We start from the raw sequence: 16,483 nt of genomic DNA, 5'->3' as shown, positions 1-16,483 counted from the left end.
TGGAGCTTCTCTCTCACTGACGAGCCATCTATTCTTACAACGAATTAGTCTAGAGATTATTCGCAGCTCCTTTTGTTGCAATGTCTAGCTTTTTATTCCTGTTACACACAAATCTAGAAGTCCTGCAAAGTTGTCCATCAAGCCAAGGAGTTTGGCTGTCCAGTACAGAAAGAAATTCAAAATAGCTTCTTCACGAATGTATTTAATGCTTTGCACATTATAGTTGAAGTCCCAAATTGGGAGACTGAGGTGATCTTAAGCATTAATCTCTCCCTTAAGTCAATTTATTATTTACATTTTGTAACTAACTAAATTTGTCTTCAAAAGGAGAAAAGCTACTGTTTCAAATAATTAAGTTTCTTCCATGATTTCTCTCTCAAAGCTGGTGTAACTAGTCAATAAGTTGCTCCAACAGGTGTCTCTGCTTTAGCTGAGTGGAGTAATGGTTTTTTTCAGAATATAAATACCTCCAGACAAAAAGATCCAAGTTCAAGTCCAATCTTCCCTATCAGGCATGTCATAACCTGTCTGGATAGGTTGATTAAGACAATTATAGATATAAATGTGGTTTCTGTGGCACAGTGGTAGTGTGCCTATGTCTGGGTTCAAGTATCACCTTCCCCAGGGATGTGTCATAGCATGTTTGAACAGGTCAATTCAAAAGTATCTATAAATGCAAGTGCCTCTCAGTGCTTGCTGTCTGCCCAGACTGTTAAACTGAGAGTTTGAATTATAACATTGAAATATGATGCAACATTGAAAAAAGTTAGTTAACATAATAAAGAAGGCAGGATCGATGCTGTGTTAAAGTTGCAGCGTGTGCCCATTATAATCCATAGCAACCACATCAGTGAAAAGTGTCTGCTGCTTTAGCTCAGAGGTTTTTGAGCTGGAGGCTGAGCTACAAACATTGCAACACATCAAAGAGGGGCACTGTTACCTGGATGTTATGTTCCAAAATGCAGCCGCCCCTCTTGGTGGGAGTTGTCTGCAGGACACTGAACAGCAGTGATAATATGAATTACAATATGAGTCAAACAATTAGAAATGGACATGACAAAGGTAATACATATTCATAAGGCACTCCGATTGAAATACAAACTTAGTAAACCTAATTAGCATAAATGTTGTGAATGACATTGCTTGGTTTTGTTGAGCAGGGTTTTGAGAAATCTACTAAGCAACAAATAATCTTAGACCTAATACTGTGCAATGAAAAGGGCTAATTCATAATCTTGTTGCAAAGGATCCATTAAGAAAGAGTGGTCTCACTTTCTGATACCATTCTATATGACGTTTGAAGTGGTGTAGTTCAATTAGAAACCAGGGTCTTGAATCCAAACAAAGAAAAGTTTAAAGTTCAAAGAGACAAATTAGTTATGGTGATTTGGGAAACTACTGAAACATATGACAGTAGGCAGGCAATCGATGGCATTTAAAGAGATGGTACGTAGCATACAACAAAAATACATTCCTTTCAAGCCAGGAAGCTGTTCCAACTGCAACTAACAAATGAAACCAAAGAGTCTTAGAGCAAAGGAAAGAGCCTATAAAGTTGTCAAAAATATTAGTACTCCAGGTTTTGAAGACTTTAGAAATCTTCAAAGGAAAACCAAGAAAAAGGCTAAGAATGGGAGAATAGAATGAGAATAAACAAGTGTGAAACATTTTTTAAAATGTAAAAACTTCTATAGGTATGTAAAAAGGAAAAGATTTGCAAAAGCAAATCAGGCTCCATGATAAGCAGAATGAGGAGAATTTACAATGGGGAATAAAGAAATGACAGAGAAATTAAAGAAATGCTTCGTGTTTGCTTCCATTTAAAACAAAACTCCCATGATTAATTGAGAATTTAGGAGTGATTGTAAGCAAAGAACTGCAAAATATTAGTAGAAAAGTAGTACCAGAGACAATAATGGGAGTTAAAGTGGATAAATCCTCAAGACCTAATGATTAACATCCCATAGTGTTGAAGGAGATACTCTTATGGATATGTTCACGGCGAGGAAGATGCGACAACAATTTAACAGGATTTCTGAAGAGGCTAATGGATTTGCAAAAAAATTGCAGATGGAATACAACATAAAGGAATGTGAGGCTCTGGAATTTGGTCAGGAGTTTGGAAATGCAGATTATTTCTTAAATGATAAGAGGTTATAAAGCATTGAACTTTAAAGGGTGTTATTGTTCATGAGCCTCTGAAGTTAACCTGACCGTACAGCAAGTAATTAAGAAGGCAGTTGGAATGTTGGCCGTAATTACAAGAGAATTTGAGTACAGGAGTAGAGATGTCTTACCATTATATACTGCACCAAGTGGAGAAAGACCACCATCAAAGGTCTTTCGACCAAAGTACTGTGGGGGGCCTGTTCAGTTATCGAACACTCCCGGTGCATCGATTATATGTAAATAGCATCATGCATGAGAAAGAATTGCCTTCAGATTTATTCAAACTGATGGGAAAGTTAAACTCCAATGTTTGTTTGTTCTCCATATGCAAAGACTATACAGAACTAAACTGTTTTCATGACTTTACATATATAAAGATATTTTTATCAATAAAGTATATTTTTGAAATTTAAAAAAAACATGCTGCACTAAGACATAGCTTGGCTGGCGGTGAGAAGGGCACTAAATGTGAGATCCTTCATTACATCTGGACTCTCTCCGCTACTGCATACTGCCTCAAAGTGGCTGTGGGGTGGGGGTACAGACTGTCACACAACCCTTCTGGAATGTGCCTTTGTAAAGAAGGGCTGGACAAAGGTGCAGCGGTTTTTGATGAGGGTTGTCGCAAGGAGCTCTGTGATATGGGACTCTGTGCTCTACGGTCTGTTCCCCGGGACATATATCAAGCCAAATATTGACTGCGCCGTGAGGACCATCAACTCAATGAAAGGGGAATGACGTTCTTTGAATCTGTCCAAACACCTGTTGGTCTTCCAGATCAAAGAGTTGACCTCAACAGAGTGTCACAGACTGGCATATTCCAAGGCCTAGGACTTCAGCACCATGGGGAAAAAAAACAGTCTACTGTCTTTCCTCCACAGTAAAATGGGGGCACATTCAGCAGTCAGACCGTCAGACCTGTACATAAATAGTGCAAAAGTAAGAACTGTCTTCAGCCTTTGCAAACGCAGGGATTGTCATACCAAGGTTTGTTTCTCTTAATATGCAAATACTATAGAGAACTGTTCTAGTACCTGTGTATGTATATGAAAATATTTTTTCTGAATAAAACATATTTTTATGATAAAAAATTATACAGTGCCTTTGTGAGACTGCACATGGAGTATTGTGCACAATTTTGGTCTCTATGCTGGAGGAAAGATGTATTTACCATAGGGCAGTGCAACAAAGGTTTATCAAAATAATTCCGAGGATGGAGGGATTGTCTGGTGAGGAAACGTTCAGTAGACTTGGCCATATTCTCTGCCACTTAGAAGAATGAGAGGTGACTTCATCCAAATATACAAAGTTCTTACGTGCGATCAACTGGATAGATGCAGGAAGGATATTTTTTCTTGGATGGAGGATCTATAGCCAGGGACAGAGTCTCAGAATAAGGAGCAAACCATATAGGACTGAGATCAAGAGGAATTTCTCAGGGGGAGTTCTCTGTCCCAGAGGACGTGAAGCTCAGTCATTGAGTCTTTCTAAGATAGATGTCAATTGATTTCTGCATATTAAAACAGCAAGGATATTAGGATACTGCAAGAAAATGGTGTTCGTGTAGAAGCTCTATCATTATTTCACTGAATGGAAGGCCTTTTTCTGCTCCTACTTGTTATGGTCTTCAACAGAATCTTACAGCATAGAAGAAAGCAATTTGATTGTTCATGCATATGTTGGCACTGTGAAAAAGCTATCTGATTAATCCTACACCCTTACTCTTTCTTCAGAGAAAGTCTGGAAACCTTTTCCTTTTCAAGCCTATACGTAATGTGTGATTGAAAAGATTTATTGAAACTGATTTCACTTCTCTTACAGGAAGCTCATCCCAGATTATAACAACTCACCATGTTATAAAACAAACTTTCCCTTTTCTTCTTCTCTAGTCCTTTTGTTTTAATGTTTGCCTCCTGTTTAAACATGCAACTTATTTTTTCCCAGTTACTTTCCACTTGAGTGAGTCAAGGTCTGGGACTCTCTCAGTGCCTCAACAACCAGCTACAATAATTTATTACACCTAACTCCCACTCAGTTTTATGTCTTCTACAGACTTGGATAATAGATTAGACTCCCTACCGTATGGAAACAGGCCCTTCAGCCCAACAAGTCCATACTGATCCTCCGAAGGGAAATCCACCCAGACCCATTCCCTCATCTACCCCGACTAATGCACCCAACACTATGCACAATTAGCATGGCGAACTCACCTAACATGCACATCTTTGGATTGTGGGAGGAAACCAGAGCAAACCCACACAGACACAGGGAGAATGTACAAACTCCACACAGTCAACCCTGGCGCTGTAAGGCAGCAGTGCTAACCACTTGGCCACCATGCTGCCCTAAATTTCACATCCAAATCATTGAAATAGGTTGTGAGTATCTGGAGCCCAAAGACTGATTCTTGTGGTGTCCCTATATTCACAGCCTACCAACCCGAAAATGACCCATTTATTCTTACTCTTTGTTTTCTGTTTGTTAACCAGTTGTCAATCCATACCAGGATATCTTCTCAATCCCTTGTGCTCTAATTTTATTTACCAGTCTCCTATTGATAGCCTTCTGAAGCTCTAAATACATTATGCCCACTAGTTCTCCCATATCTGTTCTGCTAGTTACATTCTTAAAAAAATACCAACCGCTTTGTCAAAGGAGGTCTCAAAAACACGCACATGATTGATTCTTTAATGACTGGCAAGGACTCTATTTTTACAAATCCTATTTTTAAAAAGAAATTGCCTTCCAATGTCAACATTTCCAACATCTCCATGTTGCTCCCAGTTCCACATAGAACCCATCTGGGACCAGTGGAGATCATTACAATGGAGTTTAATCATTTCTTACACTCCTTCCATCTGATATCACTGAACTATTTCAGAATCTTGGCTCATTATTTCTCCCCAGACCAAGTGATGGAAGCAAATTCTGAGTTGGGGCAGGCAGGAAAGTGAAAAGACCTGAGTTGCTCAGGGGGGTGAAATGACCTACTCCTTCTCTATGTCTCCAGCGCTATCTAGTTTGATAGCAGCTGATCAATTCAGATAAGAAAATCAATTCATTTTAACCACAGTACAATACATCTGGCAAAAAAGCCTGAGGGCTAATTGCATTTAGCAAAGTTTCCTCTCTGGACACCATTTGTGTGAAAATTAATCTTCTTTTCTGATACAATGACAATGAATGGAGAGCAGAAGGTTAAATATTACATTTCTATAAACAGAAATACTTACATTTAGACAATGACCCAAGATCACAAAGGCATCTTGACATTTTGAAACATTTAGTAGCCCACACAGTGCCATACAGAACATTTGAACGTAGTTAATGTTGTAATGTAGGAAATATGGCAGCCAATTTACACAAAGCAAGCTCCTTTAGACAGCAATCTGATAATGACTGGATGATTATTTCAGTAATGTTGATTGATGATAAATACTTCGAGTAAAAAGTGAGGTCTGCAGATGCTGGAGATCAGAGCTGAAAATGTGTTGCTGGTTAAAGCACAGCAGGTTAGGCAGCATCCAAGGAACAGGAAATTCAATGTTTCGGGCCAGAGCCCTTCATCAGAAACGTCGAATTTCCTGTTCCTTGGATGCTGCCTAACCTGCTGTGCTTTAACCAGCAACACATTTTCAGCTGATGATAAATACTGACTGAAATCCTCCCTGCTCTTTCTTGAAAACCACCTGAGAGGGCTGACAGGATCTCAGTTGATAATTTCATTCAAACTTACAAAAAGAAAAATTAATAAAACTAATTTGGAGCCTGCAATTTCATTTTAATTTCAAGTTTCATTTCGCCACAATCATTAAAAATTCCAAATTAGCCTTGGTACAGTCATTACATTTCTCAAATCTCTATTGCCACAAGAAACAAAGAGCTCATTATATTTATTGGCAAAGATTTCTCATTTACCACATTTGTTTTTATTTCAAAACAGCTTTAATACTCGAAAACATCTGTTTTCATTTTGTGTAAAGTTACTTTATATTTATTACCAAAAATGTGGGCCCTGTTTAAGCTTTGTTTAGTGAAGAAATAATAGTTTTGTAAATCGAAATAATAGATTCACATCATGTAGAGCAGCAGATGGCTCAGTGGTTAGCACTGCTGCCTCACAGTGCCAGGGACCTGGGTTCGATTCCAACCTTGGGCTACTGTCTGTGTGGAGTTTGCACATTCTCCCTGTGTGGGCTTCCTCTGGGTGTTCTGGTTTCCTCCCACATTTCAAAGATGTCGAGGTTAGGTGAATTGGCCAAGCTAAATTGCCCAGAGTGTTCAGGAATGTGAGGGTTGGTTGCATTAGTCAGGAATAAATATAGGTTAGAGGGAATGGGTCTGGATGCGTTACTCTTCAGTGTGTTGATATGGACTTGCTGGGTTGAAGGGCCTGTTTCCACACTGAGGGGATTCTAAAAGTAGTGAAATTAAATGCGCAAAGGAACTCAACAGGGTAGTTACAGAAAAAGCATTTTCACAGGTGGGAAACCTAATGGGGCATAATCTTAAAATGATAGTATGGCCATGCAGAAACAAAATAAGGAAGCACTATTCTAGCAATGGCACCAGTGCCACTCCTCATCAGTGGGAACTTTTGGAAAGGTACATTAGAATCCATATTGTAACAAACAAGGCTCATGAAGAGCCTTGGTAAAGGCAGTTGAAGGAGGACACAGGGATTTTCTAGTTGGCCTCCAATTTCCCATAGCAAAGGAATGAATGGAGTTGAAGTGCCTGGTTGTGCCAGCCTGGGGAGCCTGTGCTCTGGCTAGGTCTAACTCTGCCCGGATGCTAGTGCAGCTAAAGGCTGCCCTCTAGATTCAAGAAACCACCCTTCATTGGGCAGGGAACCTATACCGGAGGTAGAGCAGCCTGGTAAAAATCCTAAAGAGTGACTATTTGCCCATTTGTGGTTGAGTTTGCAACACAGAAACAGTCCAGCACCTTCGAAGGAAGATTATTCATAACACCTGGAATTGCTGTCATTGCAACCTAGAAACCATTAAAAATCAGAGACAAATCATCTCAGAAGTAAGTCCTACTCATAGGAAAGTACTGCTATATTTTTTTCATCAAGCTAGATTACACTGCACAATAAAGGCAACATGAGGATTGCTTCTGGTCAATATGATATGCTTCAGAGACATGACAGACATTCATTGAGATAGGGTTGAGCCAGTCAATGGAAAATGCCAATTAGTGAATAAGATTGTAGGTGTAAGAATAGAAGCTGGCCACTCAGCCCATTGAGTCTGCTATGTTCCTCAATGATATCGTAGCTGATCTGATGATCCTCAATTCCCCAAGACCTATTTTATCCCCACTATGCTTAGTCCCCTTATTGGTTAAATAGGTTGAGCTCAGCCTTGAATACACTGAACATCCGACCCTCAATAACCCTCTGTGGCAAAGAATTCCACAAATTCACTACCTTCTGAGAGAAGAAATTCCTCATCTCTGTCTTAAGTAAATAAGCCCTTACTCTGAGATTATGTCCTCCAGACCTAAACGCCTGCACAAGGAGACACATCTTTCCACAACTACTCTCTCAAGTTCCTTAGGAATCTTACATGTTTCAATAAGGTTGCCTCTAATTCTTCTAAACTCAAATGAGTACAGGCCCATCCTACTCAACCTCATTAGACCATCCCTCCACATCTGGAATCTACCCAGTGAACCTTCTCTGGATTAACTCTAATGTCATTATATTTTTCCTTACATAAGGAGACCACACGTGTAATACATGCTGATTTCCCACTTTCAAGAATGAATGTCATTCCTATTAACATGATGAAAGCATTGCTCCATGATGGGTTGGGAATACACTGTCCATATGGCAGTGGTATAGCAATGATCTCTAACACCTCCAATCCTTTTCTTTCTCACCCTTTCTATCGTTGTGCCATGAATTGGATAAGAATGATTTCTGCTTACATGTACTGGACTTAACTTTTCTTTTTAGATTACTTAGAGTTTGGAAACAGACCCTTCAGCCCAACAAGTCCACACCGATCTGCTGAAGCACAACCACCCAGACCCATTCCCCTACATTTACCCCTTCACCTAACACTATGGGCAATTTAGCATGGCCAATTCACCTAACCTGCACATTTTTGGATTGTGGGAGGAAACCGGAGCACCCGGAGGAAACCCACGCAGATATGAGGAGAATGTGCAAACTCCACACAGAATCGCGTGAGGCGGGAATTGAACTTAATCACTCTCTGATGCAGTGAGGCAGCAGTGCTAACCAATGTGCTACCGTGCCGCCCAACTTCTTTGAAGGCATGTCAGAATGGACAAATTGTTTTAAATAAATATCCTCGAGAGGGTATTGGATAATTATTTGGATAGAAATAACGTGCAAAGTTAGATGGGAAAGCAGGAGGGTAGCAGGAGGTGATGGTGCTCAACTGAAGAGCTGGTGCAGCCACATTGGGCTGAATGACCTCCTTCTGCATCAGAATAACTCCATGATTCCATGAATTTAAGCTGCTTTATTCCAAAGTACAGGGAAACATAAAACTGGGCACAGGAACTCATTGGGTAAAAAATGAGGTCTGCAGATGCTGGAGATCACAGCTGAAAATGTGTTGCTGGTTAAAGCACAGCAGGTTAGGCAGCATCCAAGGAACAGGAAATTCGACGTTTCGGGCATAAGCCCTTCATCAGGAATGAGGAGAGGGTGCCAGGCAGGCTAAGATAAAAGGTAGGGAGGAGGGACTTGGGGGAGGGGCGATGGAGATGTGATAGGTGGAAGGAGGTCAAGGTGAGGGTGATAGGCCGGAGTGGGGTGGGGGCGGAGAGGTCAGGAAGAAGATTGCAGGTTAGGAGGGCGGTGCTGAGTTCGAGGGAATCGACTGAGACAAGGTGGGGGGAGGGGAAATGAGGAAACTGGAGAAATCTGAGTTCATTCCTTGTGGTTGGAGGGTTCCCAGGCGGAAGATGAGGCAGTCCTCCTCCAGCCGTCGTGTTGTTATGTTCTGCCGGTGGAGGAGTCCAAGGACCTGCATGTCCTCGGTGGAGTGGGAGGGAGAGGAACTCATCACTTCATCAGGAAATAGCCATAAACCAGTAACCCTGTCGCAACATCTTTCATCTGCTGATTTGCATTGGAAAGACTTAGCAATCACCGAAAGGAGTACAGTTTTTGGTGTTGGCGGGAGGGGAGGGGATCAGAAATGCCACTTGGTGAAGTATCCTGGTTTCTGAGGTGCTGCCTTATGCAAATTTAACCGTACATCACTGCAACCTGCTGAACATAAATCTTCTCACTTTCTTCAGTGGTGTTACACAGAAACCTTAACACCCATGCTGCTTGCAGCTGCGCAAGTAAGTATGTTGGAATTCTGACAATTTCTTAACAGGGCATTTTTAAAATACCCATCTCACCCCTTGAAATCATGACTACAAAGGGATTCTTTAAAGGACTTTGCAGCTTGTGAGGATTAGAATTGCGTCAAATCCCCAGGCAAATGGGCAGAGTCAGAGACAGGGACTCACTGTGTCATGAGGTGAGCTCTACTTGTTGGATTAATGGTAGGAAGTACAATTAAGAAAAAAGTGATTGGGGATTTTCAAAACAGTGATTTTGCATGAGGCTCGTTTCAGGAACCTGGTCAAATATGACCAACCCATGCTGGTGGATCGCAGGATTCTGAACCACAGAAGATTTAGGTGATTCATTGTAGAGCATTTGGGAGTCTGAGATGGATGAAGAGTTAGCCATGGTCCACCATCAATAATGGGCATCATTGCCCATTAGAAAGGGACTGCAGTTATCCCACTTCAGTGGCATGACTTGACATCAAGCATGGGTCACGGCAAGGAAAGAAGTTTCCATGAACTTCCACAGTCAATATAGGGCTTGAACTTAATTGATCGGTATCATTCTACATCAAGCCAACAGAGCCCCCCACCCAACCAACCCCCCCCACCCCTCACCCCCCCACCCTATTCAACCCCCTTGGGCAAATGTGGACACCAGAGAAGGGCCTTAACTTGAGCCCAGCCAATGATCCCAGCAAATTCTGGCAGTAGAAGGTACTAGTAAGTATATCAATGCAATATTAAATCATCCAGTAGTCTCTACATGTTGTTTAGAATATTCCTTTTGATCCATCTTTTTAATTAACTCAACTCTGGTGCAAACTTCCCTAAATACTCCCGGTTTGGATCAATCTTCCAAATGTTGAAAAACAGTCAATTACCTTTCTTTGGAGAAATTTTGGTCAGCTTCTGAAAATTCTGATCCACGTTAAAGTGAAATGTTGGTGTTTCATACGTCTTGCCATCGTCTTCAATCCCATCAACAATTCTGCAAATTAAAATGTGAGAGATTAAATGTGAACTGCTTGCTCATGTGCTGACTATCAAGCTCAGCTGGTGACTGCACCATTTCCAACTCACTCTATCAGGAGCTGACTCGAGTGACTCTTACTGACTAATACCTCGACACACACTAAGTAACAGATTCACCTTCAGAGCCGCATTTGATTCTACAGCTCCTGCTAAGTTGTCACTTCACAATCACAGGTCTGCAGTGCCCAGCACTCAGTTTCTGATAACTTCAAATATCAAAATTATGACTGGAAAACTTTCATTAAAATGTATCAACCAGATGGAAATGTAATTTGTGACTTACATTGCCTTACACTGGTGGAAGGATCGAGCACCAAAACTCACTGATTTAATGCAAACAGCAAAAGAAGTGATGACTGCATAAGGTTTTTATTCTTGCACGGCAAGTGGGTAAGATTTGGAGTCTGCTGCTCGAGAGTATACTGGCGGCAGATTCAATCAAAATTTTTAAAAGATAATTGGCTATATATCTGAACAGAGAACATTCACACAGTTATAGGGACAAGATGGTGCAAGGTGGCACTCGGGTGAATTTCTCAAGTGCTGATTGGCTTCCTGGACTGTCATCATTCGATAATTTCAGAAGAGAGTGTGAGGAAGTGAACAAGAGAAATGAAATGAGAGGGATTTTAGGAGCTCAGAATGCTCCAATGGCTATACAGCCAATGTACTTCCGATATAAGATGACAAACCGCAGTTAACTAATTCCTGATGAAGGGCTTATGCCCGAAATGTTAATCCTCCTCCTCTTTGGATGCTGCCTGACGTGCTGTGCTTTTCCAGCACCACACTCTCAGCACTGCAAGTTCCCTCAAACACCATGAAGCCAATTGTATATTTTTGTAATTGTATAATTGTATATTATTTTAGCCACATTGTATATTTTAGAAATGTTGGCTGATGGCTAAATATTCTTCTTTACAACGATACCACCTCAGAAAGCTGGTGGAGCCTCTGCTTAACATTTTATTTCAGAGACAGCACCTGCAACACCGCAGCATTAGGCTATCTCATGTTTTTAGGCCTCTTGACTTGGACTTGAGTGAAAACCATCCAACTCCAAAGAGAAGACACTGTCCTTTTTGAGCTAAGAATTACATTTAAGAAGCAGGGGAAGTTATAAAACTGGAATGACAGGATCATCATCAAGAGCAACAACAGAAAGAGAGGCAATGACAGAATGGCACAAGGAGAAATTGGTAATCACTAAAGCTTTTGCAGTAAACTTGTCAGTAAATAGTAAAGCTGTGAGCTTTCAATAAAAATTCTATTTACTTTATTGCAAATACTGATGTATTTCTCTCAGTCCTAATTTGCTCTTGTTGCCAATTGTGCTGAAGGGGAGAAACTACATTGAGGATAAATTCAGTGATTGTAGAATCATTGAGAAGTGGATACTTCGAGTACACAAATCCCGTACAGCCAGCACCCTGAAGCTGACCATGCAGAAGCTGCACTAATGACACCCATATTTCTGCAATCGCTCTGGCAGCTGTATATGGCTACACCTTCACCTGGTTCTCAGCTCCTGACCTCTATTTTCCTCAATTTCTCTTTTCCTAAATTGCTACCACCAGGCTCTCCATTCTTTCAATAATATCTTCCCCTCACCATGAAAGATTCAACAGGTAACCTTTTCCTCCTCTTTATGCTGCCTGGTTTCTAGGATCTACAGCATCTCCAAGTGCACAGAGATTTCCCAGTCATCCAATGTCCCATATCCAGAGCTGCTGTTTCCTTGTGCCCCTCTAAAATCTCCCAGGTGACATTTCACTGAATGAATTCAGTTGTAATTAGTTTGTGTAATCCAGTGCAATCTTTTGTTGATTAGCTTTGTGCTGATCAAAATTTCAGATCTGAATCAATCTAAGGAAAACAAATATTACCAATGCTGAAAAAAATCAATGCTTTCTACAAGTACAAGCATATAAATCTAACAAAAAATGTTTAAATGGCTTTCTATTATATTTAAAGTTGGAATAGATCGATTCTTGAGCAGTCCAGGAATCAAGGGTTATGGGGAAAGGGCAAGAAAGTGGATTTGAGGAATTTTGAATCAGCCACAATTCTATTAAATGGTGACCAGGCTCAAGGGACCAAATGGCCTACTCCCAATCTTATTTCTTATAGTCTTGTGGTCTTATTCAGAAAGAGTTAATCTCCAGCATGGAGGCTGGCTTGCCCTCTTATCACCAGCTAACGCTGCCTTTGACTGTAGTCTAGCTGCTGGGGAGTCTGGGCTCACTGAACTTATCAGGTTGTTCCATACATGGGAGGTTGTGCTGCCCCCAGTTGTAGATAAACCCTCTCATACCAACAAAGCTCATTTAGTGAAGGCTCAAATGAGATTAGTGTATTCAAGTGATTGAGTTCAGGTTTGAAGGTTAGCATCCAAGTGTGGTATAACTTATATCTCGTGCAATTGCCCAGGTGTAGAGGGTATTGATTTGCTAAGCTAAAAATGAACTTTCATCTCTATTTCTTTATTTTCTACTTATACCTAAGAAGGTCTGCAATGTGTAACCTTTAACTTGATTTCCTATGTTATGCTATAATTACTGCACTGTTTAATTTTTGACTTTGTTCTGTTTTTCTGCCTTGTCCTTAGGATTGTGTACCTTCTACCTTGTACAGAGGTAGCACTTTTTGTGGTGACATTGTACACGTTTCACTATACTCATGTACTTTTGTACTTGAGTAATCATGACAATAAAATCAAAACCAAATCAAATCAAAATTCAAAAACTGACATGGGAAATCAATGTTTCAGAAGGTGGGCAGATTTAGCTTCACCCCTGATATTATGGTAATCTTCAATTTAGATAAAAGGTTAATAGCAAATTTAAAGGATTTTTTACACTCCAGTTCCATTTTTGTTTCAGCTTTTTGGCATTATGATGTACTGTTTACATTCCTGTTCAGCCAGTCTCCCACTAAATTTAATTCCTTTTCTGTCCTCTCCCAACTGCACACTTCTCTTGTCCAGGTCCTCCCCACACCTCCATTTATATCCGCAGTTGCTTTAACCCTTTCACATTCCAACTTTCAATTGGCATTATTCTCTCTCAAAAATTATGCCATTCTCCATCAGCCACTGGGTGGAAACACGCTTGCTCAGGCTGGGTGTGCATACGGCTGATTGTAAATGGCCAGCAGTTAAACCATTCAAAACTCTTCCAATAGATTTTTAAACTATTTCATTTTACAACCAGAATCAAAACTTACTGGTGCAGCATGAAGGCACTCTAGAAAGTCTAGAGTCTAGAAAGATAACAAAGCAAAAACACTCCTAAGTTCACACCTATACATCAGTAATTGTACTTTAGCATTCTTTTGTCTGAAATGTCACCTAAGTTTTCCTTGCAACTTTAGCACCAGATAATTAAATATAATTAGCAGCTCGTTTATTTTATTTTTCCACCCTCCCTTGACAATGACTCATGCAGTTTTCTAACCCACATTCCATGCTATATTCAGGATTAGCAAAGAAAAATGCCAAAGGGTTTTATAATGTATTGCCTCCTTCCATCCCATTCCTTTTTTGCAAAAGCTCTGATGCACTTCAACTCTTTCTTCAGTATGAGGCGTTGCAGGAATATACAGTTCCTGTGTTAGATTGTAACTCAAAGTGCAAGTTCACGATTTGTTATATTTAGACCTGACAGTATTGAAATCTGATCAGTTAAAATGATACAGATCACAATAGCGATTAAATAAAATCAAGCTGTGCTTGATGTGTGTCAAAATAAGTATAGTAATGATCAACTGTCACTGTGGTTGAGCATCAGATGGTGGAGTTTGTACAATCCTAAAAACGCTTTAGACCTACAGTCCTCGTTCATGTTCCATTTTTTTTACTGTACAGAAAATAACTCATAATAGCGAAGAATATCAATAAATCATTAAAACCATTGATCATTCTTCTGCAGGGAATTTATTTCTCTTAACCGAGCAACAATTGTTCATTCTGACAGAGACACTGGACCCGAAAGTCAATTCTGTTTCTCTTCCAGACCTGCTGAGTTTCTCCAGCACTCTGTTTCAGAACTCTAGTTTTTGCTTTATTTTGTTTCGATTCTTAAGGTTCGTTAACATTTACTTCAAAATACCTGTAACACAGGCAATTGGACACAACGTGCCTCATGAAACAAGTAGACAACCCTCAGGTAGCAAAATTATCAACACAAGGTCAGCTTTAAAAAGCTTGGCTAGGGTTTTCTGGCATGGTCAGTAGTGTCCCTAGCTCAGAGCCAGATGTTCACAGTTCGAATCCAATCCTATTTAGGTGGTTTGTCATAACAGAGTCACAGAGATGTACAGCATGGAAACATGGAAACAGTCTGTCCATGCTGAACAGATATCCCAACCCAAACTAGTCTCACCTGCCAGCACCAAGCCCATATCCCTCCAAACCCTTCCTATTCATATACCCATCCAAATGCCTTTTAAATGTTGCATTGTACCGGCCTCCACCACTTCCTCTGGCAGCTCATTCCATATACGTACCACCCTCTGCGTGAAAAAGTTGTCCCTTAGGTCTCTTTTATATCTTTCCCCTCTCACCCTAAACCTATGCCCTCTAGTTCTGGACTCCCTGACCCCAGGGAAAATACTTTGTCTATTTATTCTATCCATGCCCCCCATAATTTTGTAAATCTCTATATGCTAACCCCTCAGCCTCCGACGCTCCAGGGAAAACAGCGCCAGCCTGTTCAGCTTCTCCCTATAGCTCAAATCCTCCAACCTTGGCAACATCCTTGTAAATCTTTTCTGAACCCTTTCAAGTTTCACAACATCTTTCTGATAGGAAGGAGACCAGAATTGCATGTAATATTCCAACAGTGGCCTAACCAATGTCCTGTACAGCTGCAACATGACCTCCCAACTCCTTTACTCAATACTCTGACCAATAAAAGAAAGCATTCCAAATGCCTTCTTCACTATCCTATCTACCTGCGACTCCACTTTCAAGGAGCTATGAACCTGCACTCCAAGGTATCTTTGTTCAGCAACACTCCCTAGGACCTTACCATTAAGTGTGGAAGTCCTGCTAAGATTTGCTTTGCCAAAATGCAGCATCTCGCATTTATCTGAATTAAACTCCATCTGCCACTTCTCAGCCCATTGGCCCATCTGATCAAGATCCTGTTGTAATCAGTGGTAACCCTCTTCACTGTCCACTACACCTCCAACTTTGGTGTCATCTGCAAACTTCCTAACTATATCTCTTATGCTCGCATCCAACTCATTTATATAAATGACGAAAAGAAGAGGACCCAGCACTGATCCTTACGGCTCCCCACTGGTCACAGGTCTCCATTCTGAAAAGCAATCCTCCACCACCACTCTTTGTCTTCTACCTTTGAGCCAGTTCCGTATCCAAATGGCCAGTTCTCCCTGTATTCCACGAGATCTAACCTTGCTAACCAGATTCCCATGGGAAAACCTTTTCAAATGCCTTACTGAAGTTCATATAAGTCACATGTACCACTCTGCCCTCATCAATCCTCTTTGTTACTTCCTCAAAAAACTCAATCAAGTTTGTGAGACATGAATTCCCATACACGAAGCCTTTACCAGTCCTTGCCTTTCCAAATATATGTACATCCTGTCCCTCAGGATTCCCTCCAACAACTTGCCCACCACCAGCATCAGGCTCACTGGTCTATTGTTCCTTTGCTTGTCCTTACCACCCTTCTTAAACAGTGGCACCATGTTAGCCAACCTCCAGTCTTCCAGCACCTCACCTGTGACTACTGATGATAAAAATATCTCAGAAAGAGGCCCAGTAATCACTTCTCTAACTTCCCACAGAGTTCTAGGGTACACCTGATCAGGTCCTGGGGATTTATTCACCTTTATGCATTTCAAGACACCCAACACTTCCTCCTTTGTAACATGGACATTTTCCAAGATGTCACCATCTATTTCCTGACATTTTATATCTTCC

The 16,483-nt window shown here is 40.8% G+C and overlaps 1 protein-coding gene across 1 annotated transcript in view; it reads right to left on the bottom strand.

The window, feature by feature from the left end:
* The window catches only part of kcnh4b (potassium voltage-gated channel, subfamily H (eag-related), member 4b), a 169,616-nt gene that overhangs the window by 10,964 nt on the left and 142,169 nt on the right, over positions 1-16,483 (bottom strand). The window contains exon 14 of the mRNA XM_060848909.1: positions 10,383-10,489. Coding sequence (XP_060704892.1) covers positions 10,383-10,489 — 107 coding nt within the window. The remainder of the gene's footprint in view (positions 1-10,382; positions 10,490-16,483) is intronic.

This window comes from Hemiscyllium ocellatum, chromosome 32 (assembly GCF_020745735.1).
Source record: "Hemiscyllium ocellatum isolate sHemOce1 chromosome 32, sHemOce1.pat.X.cur, whole genome shotgun sequence".
Lineage (NCBI taxonomy): Eukaryota > Metazoa > Chordata > Chondrichthyes > Orectolobiformes > Hemiscylliidae > Hemiscyllium > Hemiscyllium ocellatum.
The sequence above is the reverse complement of the archived record's forward strand: the minus strand, read 5'-3'. Positions and strand labels throughout refer to the sequence as shown.